General features: G+C 39.4%; 2 protein-coding genes across 3 annotated transcripts in view; one reads left to right on the forward strand and one right to left on the reverse strand.

The window, feature by feature from the left end:
• Positions 1 to 550: 550 nt before the first annotated feature.
• Positions 551 to 3,827, reverse strand: LOC122431229 (caprin-1-like). The gene has a single exon (XM_043452410.1). It carries the CDS (start codon positions 3,810 to 3,812, stop codon positions 1,686 to 1,688), a length of 2,127 nt encoding a protein of 708 aa, XP_043308345.1. The 5' UTR covers positions 3,813 to 3,827; the 3' UTR covers positions 551 to 1,685.
• A 12,967-nt stretch (positions 3,828 to 16,794) lies between these two features.
• Positions 16,795 to 22,164, forward strand: part of LOC122431238 (interferon-activable protein 203-like) — a 40,624-nt gene continuing 35,254 nt past the window's right edge. For both annotated transcript variants that reach the window (XM_043452423.1, XM_043452429.1), the window contains exon 1: positions 16,795 to 17,044. The gene's annotated coding sequence lies outside the window, so the exon portion shown is untranslated. The remainder of the gene's footprint in view (positions 17,045 to 22,164) is intronic.

Below are 22,164 nucleotides of genomic sequence, written 5' to 3' on the forward strand. Positions count from 1 at the left end.
CTACCCCTTCTCCAGTGGATCTTCCAAACTGAGGAATCAAACCGGGGTCTCCTGCATTGTAGGCGGATTCTTTACCAACTGAGCTATGAGGGAACTTCCTATCAAATTCTAATTAAAGTTCTTTTGACTTCAGATGCAGTGTAGGACACCTGGGTTTGATCCCTGGGTTGAGAAGATCCCCTGGAGGAGGGCATGGCAACCCACTACAGTATTCTTGCCTGGAGAATCCCATGGACAGAGGAGCCTGGCAGGCCACAGGCCAGAGGGTTGCAAAGAGTCGGACACGGCTGACTGACTAAGCATAGCACACACAGCTTTGGCATGCTTCAGCGGGCCACTGAGGCACCTCAGGAAAAAAAAATATATTACTATTAAACCAACCAGAATTTGTGGGTAGGTTAAATTACACAGAAAACATTGTCAAATGAGTGATAAACCTCCTCAGATTATACTGTATGAATGAATGTTATTAACATAGGCAATTTAGAACTTTTATAAAGTTTCTGAAATTTGTATATGTCTTAGTATTATGTTTTACTTTTAGTTGTTATTTTATAAACATGTTTTATTTGTTTGCTTATACCATCAGAAGTGAAACTATTGACTGTCATTTCCCTAAAATAGGGAAATCAATCTAAAACACATACTGGTGCTTTTCAAAAGATAGCAATTTAAAAGGGTGGCAGCAGCAGGCATTTGATGTCTTTTTCTTTTAAAAACTTTCAGGCTGCAGGAAAAACATGTGACCAAGAGTGTTACGATTATCCATTAGATTTTCATCAGTACCTGTACCAATTTAGGTGACAATACAGCAAGATCCAAGGATTAGTGACAGACAATGTACGTCATAAGGAATGATATATACTACCAATCCTTACAAAAGTCATTGTCAAAGAACTGTTAAGTGTTCAAAAGGTATCTAAATATTTCACATTAAGTACAGAAGCGGCCATCCAGATTATATCCCTTAATTGTTGCATATTTTTCAAAAAGTGCCAATCAAAGCCTAGTTTTGCATTTTGGCTTTGTCTTATACAGTATCAGCTGTTAAAAAGCAATTTACATGTGTCTTAAACCACAGTCGTCTGGCCAGAGGATGAATAGTGCCGTGTCAAAGCCTAAGGCTGGTACCCAGCCTTGTATGTGTGATTAAGGGCCCATGCATAATTTGGTATGCATCTAAATGTTCAGTGCTCCAATTTAACCGGAAAAGGTGTGAAATGCATTTGTTCTGCCGAACCACACTCCACTCCTTCCATCTTCCTTTCAAGGGAAATATTTTAGTTTTGTCAGTTACCATTGAATGACTCTAGGGCTGATTTGTAGATTTTATCCAATGTCAGAAGTCAATCTTGCTTTATCCAAGCCACTTCAAATAACTATGGAGATATCACCCCATTAAAGTATATTGTGTTTTACTCCTAAGCAAGGGTGAGGAATCTGAGTATCATGTGCAAGGCTCAAGATGACGCTTAGGACAGAACATGCAGAGTAAAAATAGTTTCCTTCCATATCCAGGTAATATAAAGCTGACAATTGTAGTCCTGTCTTTATGGGATGAAAACAGTCCCTTTACAATAAGTTTCCTGAAAGGGAGAACAAATAGATAATAACTCTTCTGGTAACATATTATGGTACACTGGCCAGTGTGTTTTTGGCGATTAAACATAATCCTGTGAATCAGATTAATTCACTTGCTGAGTGTTCATTTGCGGCATCCCTCTGTTGGGTCTTGGGGGCCCTCCACGACCTCGTGGGGCTCCCCGTGGTCCACTCTGCCCAGAGCTTCGCTTGAAATTCTGCTGATATCCATCCCGCTGATAGCCAGAGTAGTCCCGGGGAGCACTGAACTGAGACTGTGTATAACCACTGTTTGGAGTGTTAGTAGAGAATGAAGGGCGGTAACCATCATATCCTCCTCTGAATCCATTAGCAGGTCCTCTGTATCCATTCATCAAGCCTTGAGCACCACGGGAACCTCCACGAGACACACCACGACTGTTGTAATAGGGCTGACTGCTACGCGGAAATCCAGTGTTCTGCTGAGGAGGCTGCTGGTGGTTACCAGTCACTTGATGGGGCTGGTCCTGGGAACCATGGTAAGTGCCAACCACTGTTTGAAGCTGTTCTTGCTGAAGCTCTGTTTGTTCTACTTGGTGAGGCTGACTGGAAAAGCTCTGGTTATAACTAGCCTGGTACTGATTTTGCTGTTTTAAAGTTTCTGGTTCATTAACAGGAGGAACTGGGGCATTCATATTGAACACTGTTTGCATGGATTGGAATGGAGCTGCATTTACATTGATTCCGCTGCTATGTAAAGGTTTGCTTGTCCCAGCCTGGAACACTTGAGGCTGAGAAGCAGCAGGAAGGGATGATGATGCTGTAGTCTGGTCTGTATTTAAAGAGATCGTTGCCTGAATCTGGTCAATCGGTTCCTTTTGTGGTCGTTGCTCAGTAACATGAGAAGGTTGGTACAAGGGTTGAGATGCTGTGTATCCCTCATTTGTAGATGAAACCAAAGGAACCTGTGTAGCTTCTGGTTGTACAGAAACTTGATTAGGTTGAGCAAGTCTAGATTCAGAATGAACTGGAGGGCAAACCAGCTGGGGTATGTCCATGTTCTGCGCTGGATTCATCGGCTGTGCTGATACAATGGCAGGATCAAGTGTCTGGTTTTCAAAATCCAGCACTGAATCCTGTATGAAGTTATAGGGGCCCTGCATTTGTGCCATAAGGTCCTGTACTCGCTGTCTTCTCACGAGGGGATCGGCTTGAGCCACTGGGGTCAAAGAGTGGGGTTCCGGTACTGAAGGAGATGCAGCCTGAGGCTGCTGCTGGAGTGAGTTTACCACCTCAACAGTTTCAACTGTCCATTCATCTACCTGCTCCTTTTCACCACTGCTGAACTGTGTTTCTGCCATAAATTGTCTATTTACATACTCTGTTGATTCAACCTCATTTTGTTCAGTGTATTCTTCCGCTGGCTCAGGTTCAGCTTCAGCTACCTGGTCTTCAACTGTAGGTGCTGAGGCCGCCTCCTCTTCCTCACACAGACCGTTCTGGTGGTTGTGGGTGCTGTCAAAGTAGTTTGACTGGAAAACACGCTCAACAATTTCCTTTAGAGCTTTATAAGTTGTTCCACATACAGGTTTTTCCTTTCCTTCTAGCAAGTCCCACAGGTGAATGGAGGCATGTTCATACTGCTCATTCAACCTCAAGCTCATGTCTCGTTCAGGGTCTGCTAATTTGTAGAACTCATCTAACAACGACAATTCCTCTTCAGACAATATTGCCACTCCATTCAAACCCTGCTTCAGGTCAGTTCTCACTTCATCATCTCCCAGTTTGTCCAAAACATATTGCAGCTCAAGTACTGTTTTTAAACGTTTCTGTTCAGCTTCCTCTCTCATAAGCTGCTCCCGACGTGCTGTCTTCTTTATTGTTTTCTGAATATCTTGGCTTAACGCCATGAAACTCCTCTGTAATTCTTTTGCGAACTCCAAGTTATTTGTGACTTCCTGGTACTTAGATACGGCATCCAGCTGATCTTGATTAAGCCTTTCCCCTTTGTTCATTCGTTCCTGATAATCATCAAGCTTGCCCTTCTTCTTCTCCAGGTTCCGAAGTTTCTTGTCGATCACCCCGAGAATCTGCTTCATGGCCTCGGTCTGGACAGCCCCGGTGCCGGACGTGGGGTGTTGAGAAGCCGGCGCGGCGGCCCCGGCCCCCGCCTCATTCCCGGAGGAGCCCGACGGCGGTGGCGGTCCAGACGACTTGCTGCCGCTTCCGCTGTGGCTGGTGGCCGAAGGCATCTTGAGACCGTGAAGCTAGTTGTTATTTTAAAATGCTGTATGTCACAACAACATGGATAAGCTTCTTTGCCAAGAATCAGATCTTTAACCTTGCCTTTTTAAGAACTTTATCATTCATAGGTAGCAAAGGTATCATTCATACTTTGCAAAACTGCCACATCTTCAAGAAGAATCATTGAAAGAACATTTTGACAAAACAGATTTCTGATAACTTTTAAAATATTACTGCTAAACTAGGTCATATATTTTAAAAGTCTAGTGGAAAGAGGGTTATTTTTCATATGTGGTGTATGGGAATCATATAATTAACAAATGTGCATCCAAGTCTTACTAGATTCCAGTCCCAGTGATGATTTTTTTCTTTCATTTTATAGACAAGATAGATTCAATTTATGCCCCGATAGAGTTTATATCTCAGTGAAGAAGGCAGATATTAGGCCTCATAAAACAATACGATGAGAGTGACGATACTGACAATAATAATGCACAGTGTTTGCCAACTGCTTTTTATCTTTCAATTACTTTGCTTTGTGCTTTAAATGTGTGAACTCAATTTTCACAGCATCTATGTGGATTGGGCCCTACTGGTCCTCAGTAGGGTAAGAGATATTTCCAAGCTCACACAGGTAGTGGAGTAGGGATTTTAATTTTGTGCAGAACCAGAGCCCAGACACTTCTTTGCACAATGTTAATATATAGGAAATCCTAAGTTTCATGGGGATTGGCAGTAGGATTACTTAACCCTGATTTAGGCTGGGAGGACTTGAAAATAATTTTGGAGGAAGTGAAATATAAACAAAGACCTGGAGGTGAATAGAAATGAACTAAATGAAGGATAAGGAGGAAATGGAGGTCAGGTATGATAAGGGTAGCCTGAGCTTAGTCTATTAGGGCAGAGAGTTATGGGGGAATGCCTGATCACAGAGCATTCTGGATAAGATGGCCAGGAAGAGAACAGAAAGATGTCCACACACCACAAAGGGCCTGTGTTCCTGAGATAGGAAGAGCAGGAGGCACTGAGGATATAGGGGAAAGAATATGATTCAGAAGCTGGAAGAGCCTTAGGATCAGCTCTCAAGTTTTTACTGTTGCCTCAGTCATGTTGTATTTTTACCTACCCTGTTTCAGTTTATTGTGACCCAACATAACAGATCAAACCAGACTAAAGTTATGGAATGAAGGATAAAATTTGGAGGAAATGAATAATTACCTAATAACTGATTCTAGAAGGGTCTGCTGGGTCTGAACCCCACCCTTCTTGAAATGTTCTCTGGCTTGCCTTCCAGACCCCAGTAGCTGCTGCTTCCTTTCCGTTCTGCCCTGACCTTTCTTTCTCAGTTCTCTTTGCTGACTTCCTCTTCTGCTCAGCTATTTCCTGTCTGACCTCCCTGTGGCTCCAACGCCTACCCTTTCCCCACTCAGCATGCCCTGAGTATCTCATCCTGTTCCAGAGGATCAATTGTCATCTGTATTCTGACTCTGTTCACGTTATTATCTAGAGTTCTGACTTTTCATCTAAGCTCCAGGGTCATCTATTCAATTAAGCATCTCCATTTACATCTCACAGGAGCCTCGAGTTCAACACTTAGAGCATTAAAACCACGTCTCTTCACCTGTTCTGACGTACTCCTCCTACAGTGCTCCCATCCTCTGTAATGAGCCCATCATTCATTCTCTTACGTTCTTGAGCTAGAAATCTGTGAATGATGTGGCTCCTAGGTCTTTTGAATGGGTTTAGAGTAGACATGTCATATTCATGGCTACCCAACATCTTTTAAACAATCCACATGTTCCCACCTTCCAACTCAGAAGTCAAACTCTCAAGTTCTCTTGCAGTCCAGTTGGATACATGTGGCATAGGTTTGCCCTGTCACCTGCTTCCAAGTGAGGCTTGATTTAGAAGTCATCAGCAGAAGAACCAGGATACACATGGGGCTTCCTTCTGGCGGATACAGCTGGTTTCAAATATATGAGGGTATTAGGTGATAGCAGTAATCACAAAGTCAAATTCCCTACATGGGAGTGGCATTAGTACTGCAGATTTCATGAATAAGGTGAAATCAGGACTTGACATCTTGTATGCAGTGGTGGAAGTACTGAGCTTGCTCATTCAAAACAGTTTTGCTGCCTTGTTTGGAGTGTGTGAATGTGGGTGGGATGAAGAGGTATGTGAACCATGGTGGAATTTTTTTGTGTGAGTTTAGACTTAAAAAAAAAAAAAAAAGTATTTTATTTAGGCTGCACCGAGCTGTCATTGCTGCTTGCGGGCTTTCTCTAGTTGTGGCAAGCAGGGGCTTCTCTTCCTTGAGGTATGCAGCTTTCTTGTTGCAAACTTCTCTTATTGAAAAGCACAGTCTCTATAGGCTGCAAGGGCTTCAGTTGTTGCTGCACGCAGACTCAGTACTTGTGGCAAAGGAATGGGCTAAGTTCCCCTGCCTCATGTGGAGGGATTGAACCCTTGTCCCCTGCATTGCCAGGCGAATTCTTAACCACTGGGCCACCAGGGAAGTCCTGAGTTTTGACTTGATTTTGCTCTTTCAGCTTTCCCAGTGATCAGAAAGGTTAATATCCTTTAATGAAACCCCTTTGATTCACTATATCATTACATTGTATGACAAACTAAAAAACAAAAAAACAAACAAAAAAAAACACTAGTTACAATTTCTGGTAAGGATCTTGAACAGTCTGAGGTTGTTGCTTCCTCTTTAGTAGAATGTTTATCTGTGTGTTGAGCTGTGTGAAACCTGAAGCGGAAAACGGTGCTGTGAGAGAGACATAGAAAGGGTGGATGTGGGTGAATGCAGGGCCTTCCCCTCTAGAGTCTGTTTATGTGATCTGTCTGTACTCCCCCAAAAAAGATTTCTGTATATTGGTGTGTCAAATATACAAATTATTTGCAAATATTCTAAAAGGCAGGGCAGAGTGATATAAAGAGAATGGGCATTTAACAGAAAACAACTGACTTTAAATTTTGTCTCCACCACTAACTTGCTGGGTTGCTGTTGTTGTTCAGTCACTCAGGCATGTCCAACTTCTTGTGACCCATGGACTGCAGCACGCCAGGCTTCCCTGTCCTTCACCATCTCCTGGAGCTTGCTCAAATTCATGTCCATTGAGTCAGTGATACCATCTAACCATCTCATCCTCTGTTGTCCCCTTCTCCTCCTGCCTACAGTCTTTCCCAGCATCAGAGTCTTTTCTAATGAGTCAGCTATTTGCATCAGGTGGCAAAAGTATTGGAGCTTCAGCGTCAGCATCAGTCCTTTCAAAGAATATTCAGGACTGATTTCCTTCAGGACTGACTGGTTTGATCTCCTTGCAGTCCAAGGGACTCTCAAGAGTCTTCAACACCACAGTTCAAAAGCATCAGTTCTTTCGCATTCAGACTTCTTTATGGTCCAACTCTCACATACATTCGTGACTACTGGAAAAACCATAGCTTTGACTATATAGACCATTTTTGACAAAGTAATGTTTTTGCTTTTTAATATGCTGTCTAAGTTTGTCATAGCTTTTCTTCCAAGAGCAAACATCTTTTAATTTCATGACTACAGTCACCATCTACAGTGATTTTGGAGTCAAAGAAAATAAAACAGTATCTGTCACTGTTTCCATTGTTTCCCCATCTATTTGCCATGAAGTGATGGGACCAGATGCCATGATCTTAGTTTTCTGAATGTTGAATTTTAAGCCAGGTTTTTCACTCTCCTCTTTCACTTTCATCAAGAGGCTCTTTAGTTCCTCTTTGCTTTCTGTCATAAGTGAGGTGTAATCTGCTTATCTGAAGTTATTGATATATCTCCCAGCAGTCTTGATTCCAGCTTGTGCTTCATCCAGTCCGGCATTTCGTATGATATACTCTGCATGTAAGTTAAATAAGCAGGTGACAGTATGCAGCCTTGCTGTACTCCTTTCCCAATTTGCAACAGTCTGTTGTTCCGTGTCTGTTTCTAACTTGCTTCTCGTCCTGCATACAGGTGTCACAGGAGGAGGCAGGCAAGGTGGTCTGGTATTCCCATTTTTTTAAGAATTTTCCACAGTTTGTTCCTTGAGCAATTGCGTTAACCTCTTTCAATTTCAGTTCCATTATCGATGAGATGTAGTTAATGTTTAATGTCTTTACCACATGGTATGTTGTGAGGCTACTGGAGAAAATATTTGGAAGGATCTAGGACTTAGTGTGTAGAGATAAAGTTTAGCTCTCTGTGTCAGAGGCAATCAGAGACTCCAGGGAATATATGGCTTATTGACTCTACTTATTGTAGATGATCCTTGAAATTGACTATTTCATTCTGTTGACCCGGGATTCCATTTTTTGTATTCCCACTTACTGAAATCTGATTCTTTCTGATAAGGCCATTCCAGTATCTTTTTCCTTAATGGAAGCTTCCCAAATTCTCTTAGTTGTAAGTAATTAAACCTACTTCTGAAATACTATTATGCCTTAATGTAAGTTGTGTTTGAAATTTTGTGTAAAATTAATAGATCCTTAGGATGAGCAAGTGGGAAGGTACTATAATCAGCATTTAGTAGGGCCCATTATGTTTTAATTTAATATTTAAAAAATTTTTGTTATTTTTTAAATTGAAGCATAGTTGATTTACATTGTTGCACTAAACTCTGCTTTATAGCAAAGTGACTCAGTTACATACAAATAGAAACTCTTTTTTATATTCTTTTCCATAAACAAGAATGGAATAATGTCATTTGTAGCAACATGGATACAACTAGAGAATATCATAGTAAGTGAAGTTAATTTAATTTTTCTTGTCATCAAATGAATATGTTACTATGGATGAGATTTCAAACAGTATTACAGGATGATTAAAAAGAATTATGATAGATAGCATTCTTTAGGCGGTTGATACTGAGTCCATGGGCCCAGTCACATAGTCACCCTGGTCCTGGAATTTGTGGCCATTTGGGATTTATGTCTATTCACACAAGTCAGAAGCAGGATCTAGGGGAACTGACTAATTGATAACAGGAGAGTCAGAGAGGCTGGTTTTCTTGATGTTGTCAAGAGACCGGCCTTCAGACTTTGTAACAAGATCTAAGAAAAACAAACTGACCCAGTGTTAACTGCCCAATCCTATTCAAAAGCTATGAACAAGTCAAAAGGTATATAATGAGATGTCTTAAAGGGTGGAGGGGTCTCTTTCTATTCCTTTAAGGCATTTATGTCAGAAGTTGTCTCTCTAACTTCTAACTTTAAGTAACGCTCCTACTTTGCTGCAAAGACCTGAGTGACTGCTTTCCTTTGGTTCTGGAGTGAATTTTCTTTTTTTGCTTGTGATTCCGTGAGCCAACACCAAATGTCTCAAAACACTAATCCTTGTATGTGATCTTTTTTTTTTTTTTTCCCAGAAATTTTAAGACTTGCTCTCTTGTTGATGTTTTGTGGTTTTTAAAATGATGTGCTTTTGTAAGCACATTCATCAAGCTAGATATTATTTCTTTGATAATTTTTTTCTTTTTTTCTGTATTACCTTGGTTCACTCTTGCTTGGGCACCTATTATATATAACCATCTTGATCTGGTTCATATTCACCCAGGCATAAACTTCTACATTTCTCTTTTTCTCTGTCTCATTGTTTTTTAGGTATACACTGAAAAGGAACTCTTCAAATTTATCCTCTACCATGCTATTACATGTAAATTTGTTCTATCACATTTAAAAGACACATCTCTAAAAACTCTTCTGTTAATTAAAAAAATTTTTTTTCACATTTGTTAGCATTATCTTTTTGTTTCAGTGATACAATCTCTTCTCCTGTCTCTGATGATTAAATATGTGTGTGTGTGTATATGCAGTTTCCTTCTGCCTCCTCTGTTTCTTTCAAGTTCTTTTCTCTGAATGCTTTGTTCTTTGTCTTTCACTTTAGAGGTTTCTCTGAAGGTGATTCATATTTAAGAGTGAAAAGAGCACACATACACAAACTTTAAAAGTTACCTATTTTTGTAAAAATTCTTAAGATTTAATCTCCTAGCAAACTTCAAGTATACATTACAGTATTATTAGCTATAGTCACCATATTGTATTTTAGATCCTTAAATATTACCTATTGTTAAATATTTTTTGAATTAAAAAAATAAGACAGAAGAACTTTCTTCTAAGCATACAAAACCAAGAGAATGATCTGCTGTCTCTGTGAATATGTATGTACATGATGTATGCTAATGCATACATGTATGTGTATGTATATGTACATATGTGTGTGTTTGAGTCATAAAAGCCAAACCTAAAGGATGAGATGAATATTATTCAGCTGAATTGCCAAAGCCAAAGATTGATGTTAATCTGCAAATTGGTTATTGTCATTTCCTCTAATATTGAATCCCACTGAATTTCCAAGCCGGTTGTGGCCACGGCATGAAATATCTAACGCCCCCCTCAGAGGAGTCTAGAGTGTGTCTTGCTGCCATAGAACAGTAACACACATCTTAACTGTGCTGACATTTCCTCCCCCCATCCTATCGCTCCTCTCTAACTGAATTATCTTGGTTTGTACAACTGAGTGTCTGTCTGCCTCCATGCCATACATGTCATCCTCCTGAGAGTGAAATTCTATAAACCATAACTAGTTTGGCAGACCAAAGGGTTTTCAGCATTGATAACAGTAATCTGTTATCAATCTGTTAATCTACAAACATTGACTGTCTTTTAGGTCCCATTTGCAGTCATCTCACTCTCCTTGCAGATCAGCTGGTGAGTAACCAATATAATGTCTGCTGGCTCATGCTGTTTCTTTGACATCTCAGGGTGTATGGTATCCCAGAAGGTATCCACTGTCCTTCACTGAAGTAACACCATAGACCAAAATATTTATCAGACCTGTCTCATTCCAGAGGTTCAGTGTCCTTCCAGAATTTGCAAGATTTCAAAGTTGCCATGAAATAAACCCACTAGCCACTTATGTTTATCCATGACTCATGAGAAAGTGTGATAAATAATTATGAATTTAACCAGTGAGGTTAAGTAGCTAATCATAGTCAGAAGGGCAACTAGTACTCGCTTCTTTCTATTATCTGACAAAATATTGATCTATTTGTAATGATCTTTTACAGAAATAAAGGCTTTGTCAAGTTCCAGGCGTGTCAGTCATTAACTGGGTGAATGTTTTCAGTTCAGTTGCTCAGTCATGTCCAACTCTTTGTGACCCCATGGACTGCAGCATGCCAGGCTTACCTGTCCATCACCAACTCCCGGAGCTTACTCAAACTTATGTCCATCAAGTCGATGATGCCATCAAGCCATCTCATCCTCTGTCATCCCCTTCTTCTGCCTTCATTCTTTCCCAGCATCAGAGTCTTTTCCAATGAGTCAGTTCTTCGCATCAGGTAGCCAAAGTATTGGAGTTTCAGCATCAGTTCTTCCAGTGAATATTTAGGACTGATTTCCTTTGGGATTGACTGGTTGGATATCCTTGCAGTCCAAGGAACTCTCAAGAGTCTTATCCAACACCGCAGTTCAAAATCATCAATTCTTAAGCACTCAGCTTTCTTTATAGTCCAGCTCTCACTTCCATACATGACTACTGGGAAAACCAGAGCTTTCGCTAGAGGGACCTTTGTTGGCAAAGTGATATCTCTGCTTTTTTAATATTCTGTTTAGGTTAGTCATAACTATTCTTCCAAGGAGCAAGTGTCTTTTGATTTCATGGCTGCAGTCACCATCAGTGATTTCAGTTCAGTTCAGTTGCTCAGTCATGTCCAACTCTGCGACCCCATGGACTGCAGCACACTAGGCCTCCCTGTCCACCACCAACTCCCAGAGTTTACTCAAACTCATGTTCATTGAGTCGGTGATGCCATCCAACCACCTTACCCTCTGTCATCCCCTTCTCCTCCAGCCTTCAATCTTTCCCAGCATGAGGGTCTTTCCAAATGAGTCAGTTCTTCGTATCAGGTGGCCAAAGTAGTTTCAACTTCAACATCAGTCCTTCCAATGAATATTCAGGACTGACTTCTTTAGGATGGATTGGTTGGATCTCCTTGCAGTCCAAGGGATTCTCAAGAGTCTTCTCCAACACCACAGTTCAAAAGCATCAATTCTTCAGTACTCAGCTTTCTTTATAGTCCAATCTCACATCCATACATGACTACTGGAAAAACCATAGCCTTGACTAGATGGACGTTTTTTGGCAAAGTAATGTCTCTGCTTTTTAATATGCTGCCTAGGTCGGTCATAATTTTTCTTCCAAGGAGTAAGCATCTTTTAATTTCATGGCTGCAGTCACCATCTGCAGTGATTTTGGAGCCCCCCAAAATAAAGTCTGACACTGTTTCCACTGTTTCCCCATCTATTTGCCATGAAGTGATGGGACCAGATGCCATGATCTTAGTTTGCTGAATGTTGAGCTCTAAGCCAACTTTTTCACTCTCCTCTTTCACTTTCATCAAGAGGCTCTTTAGTTTTTCTTCACTTTCTGCCATAAGGGTGGTGTCATCTGCATATCTGAGGTTATTGATATTTCTCCTGGCAATCTTGATTCCAGCCTGTGCTTCCTCCAGCCCAGCGTTTCTCATGATGTACTCTGCGTAGAAGTTAAATAAGCAGGGTGACAATATACAGACTTGACGTACTCCTTTACCGATTTGGAACCAGTCTGTTGTTTCATGTCCAGTTCTGACTGTTGCTTCCTGACCTGCATACAGGTTTCTCAAGAGGCAGGTCACGTGGTCTAGTATTCCTGTCTCTTTCAGAATTTTCCACAATTTATTGTGATCCACACAGTCAAAGGCTTTGGCATAGTCAATAAAGCAGAAATAGATGTTTTTCTGACTCTCTTGCTTTTTTGATGATCAAACTGATGTTGGCAATTTGATCTCTGGTTCCTCTGCCTTTTCTGAAACCAGCTTGAACATCTGGAAATTCATGGTTCATGTACTATTGAAGCCTAGCTTGGAGAATTTTGAGCATTACTTTCCATGTGAGATGAGTGCAATTGTGCGGTAGTTTGAGCATTCTTTGGCATTGCCTTTCTTTGGGATTGGAATGAAAACTGACCTTTTCCAGTCCTGTGGCCACTGCTGAGTTTTCCATATTTGCTGGCATATTGAGTGAAGCACTTTCACAGCATCATCTTTTAGGATTTGAAATAGATCAGCTGGAATTCCATCACCTCCACTAGCTTTGTTTGTAGTGATGCTTCCTAAGGCCCACTTGACTTCACGTTCCAGGATGTCTGGTTCTACATGAGTGATCACAGCATCATGATTATCTGTGTCATGAAGATCTTTTTTGTATGGTTCTTCTGTGTATTCTTGCCACCTCTTCTTAATACCTTCTGCTTCTGTTAGTCCATACTATTTCTGTCCTTTATTGAGCCCATCTTTGCATGAAATATTCCCTTGGTATCTCTAATTTTTTTGAAGAGATCTCTAGTCTTTCCCATTGTATTGTTTTCCTTCATTTCTTTGCACTGATCATTGAGGAAGGCTTTCTTATCTCTCCTTGCTATTCTTTGGAACTCTGCATTCAAATGGGTATATCTTTCCTTTTCTCCTTTGCTTCTCTTCTTTTCACAGCTATTTGTAAGGCTTCCTCAGATAGCCATTTTGCTTTTTTTGCATTTCTTTCCCTTGGGGGTGGTCATGATCCCTGTCTTCTGTACAATGTCATGAACCTCCATCCATAGTTCATCAGGCACTCTGTCTATCAGATCTAGTCCCTTAAATCTATTTCTCACTTCTACGATATAATCATAAATGATTTGATTTAGGTCATACCTGAATGGTCTAGTGATTTTCCCCACTTTCTTCAATTTAAGTCTAAATTTGGCAATAAGGAGTTCATGATCTGAGCCACAGTCAGCTCCCTGTCTTTTTTTTTTTTTTGCTGACTGTATAGAGCTTCTCCATCTTTGGCTGCAAAGAATATAATCAGTCTGATTTCAGTGTTGACCGTCTGGTGATATCCATGTGTAGAGTCATCTCTTATGTTGTTGGAAGAGGGTGTTTGCTATGACCAGTGTGTTCTCTTGGGAAAACTCTATTAGCCTTTGCCCTGCTTCATTCTGTACCCCAAGGCCAAATTTGCCTGTTACTCCAGGTGTTTCTTGACTTCCTACTTTTGCATTCCAGTCCCCTATAATGAAAAGGACATCTTTTTTGGGTGTTAGTTCTAGAAAGTCTTGTAGGTCTTCATAGAACTGTTCAACTTCAGCTCTTCAGCATTACTGGTCATGGCATAGACTTGGACATTGAATGGTTTACCTTGGAAATGAACAGAGATCATTCTGTCATTTTTGAGATTGCATCTAAGTACTGCATTTTGGACTCTTTTGTTTAGTATGATGGCTACTCCATTTCTTCCAAGGGATTCTTGCCCATAATAATAGATATAATGGTCATATGAGTTAAGTTCACCCATACCAGTCCATTTTAGTTTGCTGATTCCTAAAATTTTGACGTCCAAGGGATTCTTGACCATGATAATAGATATAATGGTCATATGAGTTAAGTTCACCCATACCAGTCCATTTTAGTTTGCTGATTCCTAAAATTTTGACGTCTAAGGGATTCTTGACCATGATAATAGATACAATGGTCATATGAGTTAAGTTCACCCATACCAGTCCATTTTAGTTTGCTGATTCCTAAAATTTTGACGTCCAAGGGATTCTTGACCATGATAATAGATATAATGGTCATATGAGTTAAGTTCACCCATACCAGTCCATTTTAGTTTGCTGATTCCTAAAATTTTGATGTCCAAGGGATTCTTGACCATAATAATAGATATAATGGTCATATGAGTTAAATTCACCCATACCAGTCCATTTTAGTTTGCTGATTCCTAAAATTTTGATGTTCACTCTTGCCATCTCCTGTTTGATACTTCAAATTTGCCTTGATTCATGGACCTAACATTTGATTTTCCTATGCAATATTGTCCTTTACAACATCAGACCTTGCTTCCATCACCAGTCACATCCAGAACTGGGTGTTGTTTTTGCTTTGGCTCCATCTCTTCATTCTTTCTGGAATTATTTCTCCACTGATCTCCAGTAGCATATTGGGCACCTACTGACCTGGGGAGTTCATCTTTCAGTGTTTGAAAGCATCTCCTGTGGAGGTGTGAGTCAGCAATTGACTGCCACAGGGACGGGGGCTGTGGGTGCAGCAGACTTGGTATGGCGTAAGCCCCCTTGGAAGAGGTCGCCATTAACCCCACCATAGAGCTGCCAGAACTTACACAGGACTGGGAAACAGACTCTTGGAGAGCACAAACAGAACCTTATGTGCACCAGGACCCAGGAGAAAGGAGCAGGGACCCCACAAGAGACTGAACCAGGCTTGCCTGTGAGTGTTCAGGAGTCTCCAGTGTAGGCGTGAGTCAGTGGTGGCCTGCTGCAGGGTTGGGGGCAGTGAGTGTAGCAGTACTTGCATGGGATCTTTTGAAGGAGGTCACCATTGTCTTCATTACCTCCACCACAGTTTGGTCTCAGGTAAATAGCAGGGAGGGAACACAGCTCCATCCAGCAACAGGAAATTGGATTAAAGGTTTACTGAGCATGGCCAAGCCCATCAGAACAAGATTCAGTTTCCTCCTGTCAGTCTCTCCCAGCAGGAAGCTTCCATAAGCCTCTTTTCCTTCTCCATCAAAGGGCAGACAGACTGAAAACCACAATCACAGGAAACAAACCCATGTAATCACATGGATCACATCCTTGTTGAACTCAGTGAAACTATGAGCCATGCCGTGTAGGGTCACCCAAGACGGACGGGTCATGGGGGAGAGTTCTGACAAAGCGTGGTCCACTGGAGAAGGGAATGGCAAACCACTTCAGTATTCTTGCCTTGAGAACCCCACGAACAGTATGAACAGAACAGTATCAGTGATTTGGGCTTCCCCCAAAATAAAGTCTGTCACTGTTTCGATTGTTTCCCCATCTATTTGCCATGAAGTGATGGGACCGGATGCCATGATCTTAGTTTTCTGAATGTTGAGCTTTAAGCCAACTCTTTCACTCTTGTCTTTCACTTTCATCAAGAGGCTCCTTAGTTCTTGGCTTTGTGCCATAAGGGTGGTGTCATCTGCATATCTGACATTATTGATAATTCTCCTGGCAATCTTGATTCCAGCTTGTGCTTCATCCAGCCCAGTGTTTCTCATGATGTACTCTGCATATAAGTTAAATAAGCAGGGTGACAATTTACAACCTTGACATACTCCTTTCCTGATTTGGAACCAGTCTGTTGTTCCATGTCCAGTTCTAACTATTGCTTCTTGACCTGCATACAGATTTCTCAGAAGGCGGGTCAGGTGGTCTGGTATTACCATCTCTTTAAGAATTTCCCACAGATTGTTGTGATCCATGCAGTCAAAGGCTTTGGCATAGGCAATAAAGCAGAAATAGATGCTTTTTGGAACTCATTTGCTTTTTCAATGATCCAGCGGGTGTTCACAATTTGATCTCTGGTTCCTCTGCCTTTTCTAAAACCAGCTTGAACATCTGGAAGTTCACAGTTCACGTACTGTTGAAACCGGGCTTGGAGAATTTTGAGCATTACTTTGCTAGTATGTGAGATGAGTGAGATAAGGGTGAATGTTTTAGGTCCTATTTAAACCAATAGATAACGTATAGAAAAATCACTCCCAGGAGTTTCAGACAAAAAAAGAGAAGAAAGTAGAAAGGTGGCTCTTCCAGCTTCTTCTCTTGCCACTGCTGCACCAACAACAGGAAATAAGCATAAGTAGCCAGATGACTCACCTTACCTCTCTTATATGTGAGAGTCATTCAAGTGAATATAGATTTTTAATGACCCACATGTAAGTCTTCTGGATAAGAAAGTTCTAATCTTGGAACTCTTCATCTGCCAACATTTATAATTAAAAACAAATTTGAGTGTAACCTTGCCATAATTTTTTGTTTTTGAGTAAGATATTTACAGGAAATAAATTGTTTTCTCTGACTGAGGAAATCGAAAGCTAAGAACATTGGTGGGAGGAGTCTCAATACTGTTTCATAACGTCCCTCTCTCTGGGAAAGTACAGTACAAGGTAGCCAGCACTAAATCAAGGGTTTTGACTAGTCAGTTCCCTTTTTCCCTGTTATCTTTCAAAATACTTCTTTTCCCGCTGCCCTTCAGGAGATTACACAGTTCTGCAGTTCAGTCTCTGAGAGCTTTACTGATTTATCATCCTACTTAAAATAAACAGTGATTCTTATATTTCCAAAGAAAACCTCAAGATCTGGACTACTGTGGAAGACATCTCCACTGAGGTAAGATGAGTAGAAATTCTTATTGAGAGCTCTGGGTATCTGGTTGGTAACCTCAAAAGGACAAGGGGAGGTTGGAAGGATTTGGCGGGAATGGCTTGGTATCAACTGTATTCAGAAAAGTGAAAATAGCAGTAACTTGATTCTAAACATTTACTGCCTAGACAAATAATAGACATTTCATTCCACCACAACTGAAGCTTGAACAAAGGGAGATGCATTTTGACAATAGAAGATATTAAAATGTATTCCCCAGGGAACTATCGGCATGAGTTATATTTAGAGACAGTATTTGCTTTCCTTCCCTAAAAGATGCACAGGAAACTTAGTGGCTATGGTGGGGGCCTGGGTAAAAGTCCAGATAAGGGCATGATAAAATATCATAAAATAATATTGAGTAAAAAATAGAACCAGACATAAAACTATATTGTGTGATATTATCCTAATATTTGAAAACACACACCCACAGAGCAGAGAAGTTTCAATTCCACAAATGCAGTTATACAAAACATGGCTTCTTTACCTCCCTTAAGACAGTTAATTTTTCTTTCAGACTTCATTCTATACCTGCTGCCAGAGTTGTTATTTCACTCACTTTTAGAGTTACTTTCTGCTTTCCTGAAAATTAATAACTTTTTTTTTTTTTTTTTGGCGGCACAGCATTGGAGAGATGCAGGGAGAGGCAATTACAAGCAGATTTCTATTGTCTACTTTTAGAATTGTTTAAAGACTTTCTGAATGACCTGATGCAATATTTTATATGTGCTTGACTAGAATATAAGATTTTTATTTTTTTTCTTACTAGAATATAAGACTTTTTAAATATTCATTTCAGAATCTTCTGTATGTTAGATAAACAATCTTAATCATACTATTATATTTACTTTTAGTAGGTAAATAGACAATTAAAACTGTTGTATCTCCCTAGGAGTTGTACCTTTTGTCATTGTGTTGTGCTCTGATGATACTTTTTTATTTCAGATCTGTTTAAAGCTAGACTACATAGATAAACTGCTTTTCTTTTAGGTACTCTTTACATATTTTAGGTACTCTTTTCATATTTAGGTACTCTTTAACATATTTTATGATAAAGTATTTTTCTTTTATTTTTCCACCATCAAATGATCTGTTAAAAATACATTGGCAGATTTCCTAAATCCAAGTTGACCAAGTTTTCACTTGAGTTTAACCAGTTAAATTCTTTGTGTCTATGCTGACAGTTAACATATATTGTCTTGTTTCTTCTATTCATTTAAATTTATGATACTTCTATATTCTCCTTTTTTGATCTTTTTTTGAGGGGGAGGAGTTAGTGATTTTGGTTTTGCTTTTTACTCATACCCCTATCTATCTTACTTAACATTTAAGACAAATATGTTAGTGTTCTATCATATTCTTTGTCTTTCCTCCCTCCCTCCACCATGTTGATATACTTCCTCCTTCTTTTTTCTTCAGACTGAGCTTTATTAATTTTAAGACATAGACACACCTAATCAGGTTAAGTTTTCACTTTTATTTACCTTTCAGCTTACAGTTTTTCTTGACTTCCTTATATGTGGTGTGTATGCTCAGTTGCTCAGTCATGACTTTTTGTGATCCCATGGACTAGCATCCACTAGGCTCCTCTGTCCATGGAATTTTACAGGCAAGTATACTGGATTGGGTAGTTGTCCCCTTCTCCAGGGAATCTGTCTGATCCAGGAACCAAACCTGTGTCTCTTGCATCTCCTGCATTGGCAGGCAGATCCTTTACCATTGAGCTCCCTGGGAAGCTCCATCTTCCTTACATATTACCCTTTTATTGACTAGTTACTTCCAATAGATGTCTCCATGTGCTCCATCTGTCAAAACTACTAAGGCTTGAATACAGGAAAATAGTTATTGAAGTCCTCATATTTAAGTATCATTTTGACTAGATTAAAAATCCTACTCTAAAAATTATTTTTCCCTCAAGGCAGATTAGCAATACTTTGTCTGATACCCCTGGGACTAGATATGTTGTGAAATTCCAATCTGGAAAATTCAGAAAATGCTATATAATTAATGAATCTAATTTATTATTTGGGGTGAAGGGGCTAAAGTCTGCATTTTATTATTTTTCTTCCAGTTTTTTTGAGCCAGAATTGACATACACCACCATGAAGTAATACGCACGATAACTTTAATGAGCATCCGTCATCTCTTATAGGTGCAAAATCAAAGATATACAAAAATTTGTTTTTTCTTGTGATGAGAACTCAGTTTACTCTCACAATAACTTTCACATATAACATGCAACAGTCGTAACTATATTTATCATGTTATACATTACATCCCTAGTACTTATTTATCCTATAGCTTTGGAAGTTTGTAGCTTTCGCCCACCTTCATTCCATTCCCCTTCCCCCCACCACACCCTGATTACTGGTTTACCATCTTTTGCTATGAGTTTGCCTGTTTTTGCAGTATAACTGACCTAAGAAATTGTGTTTGTTGCTATAACATGACACAGTGATTTGATATTTCTTTTTTTATTTTAAATTTATTTATTTTAATTGGAGAATAATTACTTTACAATATTGTGATGTCTTTTGCCATACATCAACCTAAATCGGCCACAAGTATACATGTGTCCCCCCCATCCTGAACCCCACTCCCACTTCCCTCCTCACCCTGTCCCTCTGGGTTGTCCCAGAGCATTGGGTGCCCTGCTTCATGCATCAAACTTGCACTGGCCATCTATTTTACATATGATAATATCCATGTTTCAGTGCTATTCTCTCAAATCATCCCAACCTCACCTTCTCCCACTGAGTCCAAAATTTGCTCTTTACATCTGTGTCTCCGTTGCTGCCCCACACGTAGGATCATCAGTACCATCTTTCTAAACGATATTTCTATACATTTCAAACCAATCACCAGAAGTCTAGCTATGATTGTCACCATACATACTTGTCACCATGTTACGTTCTTATTGATTATATTCCCTACACTGTACATTTTACTACATTATGTACATTCCCTACACATGACTCATTTATTTTGCAACTGGAAGTTTACACATGTTAATCTCCCTCACTTATTTCTTTGCTTCTGCTATACCCTGCCTCTGGAGAATACCTATTTGTTCTCTGTACCTATAATTGTTTGTTTTTGATATATTTGTTCATTTGATTTTTTTAAATTGTACATCACACGAAATCATAAAATATTTGTCTTTTTCTTTCTTTTTTTCAATTTTTTTATTTGTCTCTTTCTGTCTGGCTTATTTCACTTAGAATAATATCCTCTAGGTCCATCCATGTTGTTGTACATAGCAAGATTGCATTTTTTTAATGACTGAGTAATAACCCATCACATGTATTTGCCATGTCTTCTTTACCTATTCATCCACTGATGGGCATTTAGGTTGTTTCTGTATTTTTGTTATTGCAAATAGTTCTGCCATGAACATTGGGGTGTGTGTATGTTTTCTAATACTATTTTTATTTTGTTTGGGTAGGTACTCAGGAGTGGTATTTCTGGGCCATATGGTAGTTTTATTCTTTATTTTTTGCAAATCTTCATGTTTTTTTCCATAGTGGGTACACCAATTTACATTCCCACCAACAGTGCACAAGGGTTCTCTGCATCCTCATGAAGACTTGTTATTCGTCACTGTTTGACATACTAACTATTCTGACAGATGTGAGATGATATCTCACTGTAATTTTGACTGCATTTCCCTGGTGATTAGTAATGTTAAACAACTTTTCATGAGCCTGTTGGCCATCTGTATGTTTTCCTCAGAAAGATATTCCTTCAGTCCCTCTACTGATTTTTCAACTGTGTTGCTTGCTTGTTTGATGTTGAGTTGTATGAATTATTTGTATATTTTGGATATCAACCCATTATCAGATATATCATTTACAAATAAAGTCTCCCATTCAGTAGGTGGCCTTGTGGTTTTGTTGATAGTTCCCTTTGCTGTGCAAAAGATTTTGAGTTTGATGAAATCCTATCTTTTTATTTTAATTTTTGTTTCCCTAACCTGAAAAGATACATCCAAAAAACTATAGTGAAGACTGCTGTCAAGGAGTATGGTGCTAGTTTTCTTCTAGAAGTTTTATGCTTTTAAGTCTTCCATTTAAGTCTTTAATTCATTTTGAATTTATTTGTGTACATGGTGTCAGAAAGTAGACCTGTTTGATTTTTTTCACATAGCTGTCCACTTTTCTCAACACCACTTGTTGAGACTGTCTTTTATGCATTGTAATTCTTGCCACTTTTATCAGATTAATTACCCTTAAAGTGTGGATTCATTTCTGGAATCTGTTTTATTCCATTGATCTAGGTATATGTCTTTGTTCCATCACTCTACTGTTTTGATTAGTGTAGCTTTGTAGTATACTTTCATATCAGGGAGTGTTGTACCTCCAGGATTGTTCTTCTTTCTTTAAATTGTTCTGGCTATTTGAGGCCTCTTGTGCTTCCATACAAGTTTTTGAATTTTTTGTTCTGTGAAAAATGCCATTGGTAATTTGATCGGGATTGCACTGGATCTGTATGTTGCCTTGGGTACAAAAGTGATTGGTACCATCTTTCTAGATTCCACATATATGCATTAACATATGATATTTGTTTTTCTCTTTCTAACTTACTTCACTCTGTATAATAGGCTCTAGGTTCATCCATCTCACTACAACTGACTCAGATGCAGAGTTGGAGCTTGAGCAAATTCTGGGAGATAGTGAAAGACAGGGAATCCTGGTGTGCTGCTTTTCATGGGGTCACAAAAAGTCAGACATGACTTAGCGACTAAAAAATAACAACAAATGGTGTTAAAAGGTGTTCTAGTTTCAACAAGTTTTTTGTTCTATTCTGTGAAAAATACCTTTGGTAGTTTGATAGGGATTGCATTGAATCTGTAGATTGCTTTGGGTAGTATAGTCATTTTCACAACATTGATTCTTCCAGTTTAAGAATATTCATCTGTTTGTGTCATCTTTGATTTCTTTCATCAGTGTGTTATAGTTTTCTGCATACAGGTCTTTTGTCTCTTTAGGTGGTTCATTCCTATTGTATTTTATCCTTTTTGTTGCAAAGGTGAATGGAATTGTTTCCTTCATTTCTCTTTCTGATTTTTTTTTTTTTTTTGGTTAGTA

Source organism: Cervus canadensis, chromosome 2, assembly GCF_019320065.1.
Source record: "Cervus canadensis isolate Bull #8, Minnesota chromosome 2, ASM1932006v1, whole genome shotgun sequence".
Lineage (NCBI taxonomy): Eukaryota > Metazoa > Chordata > Mammalia > Artiodactyla > Cervidae > Cervus > Cervus canadensis.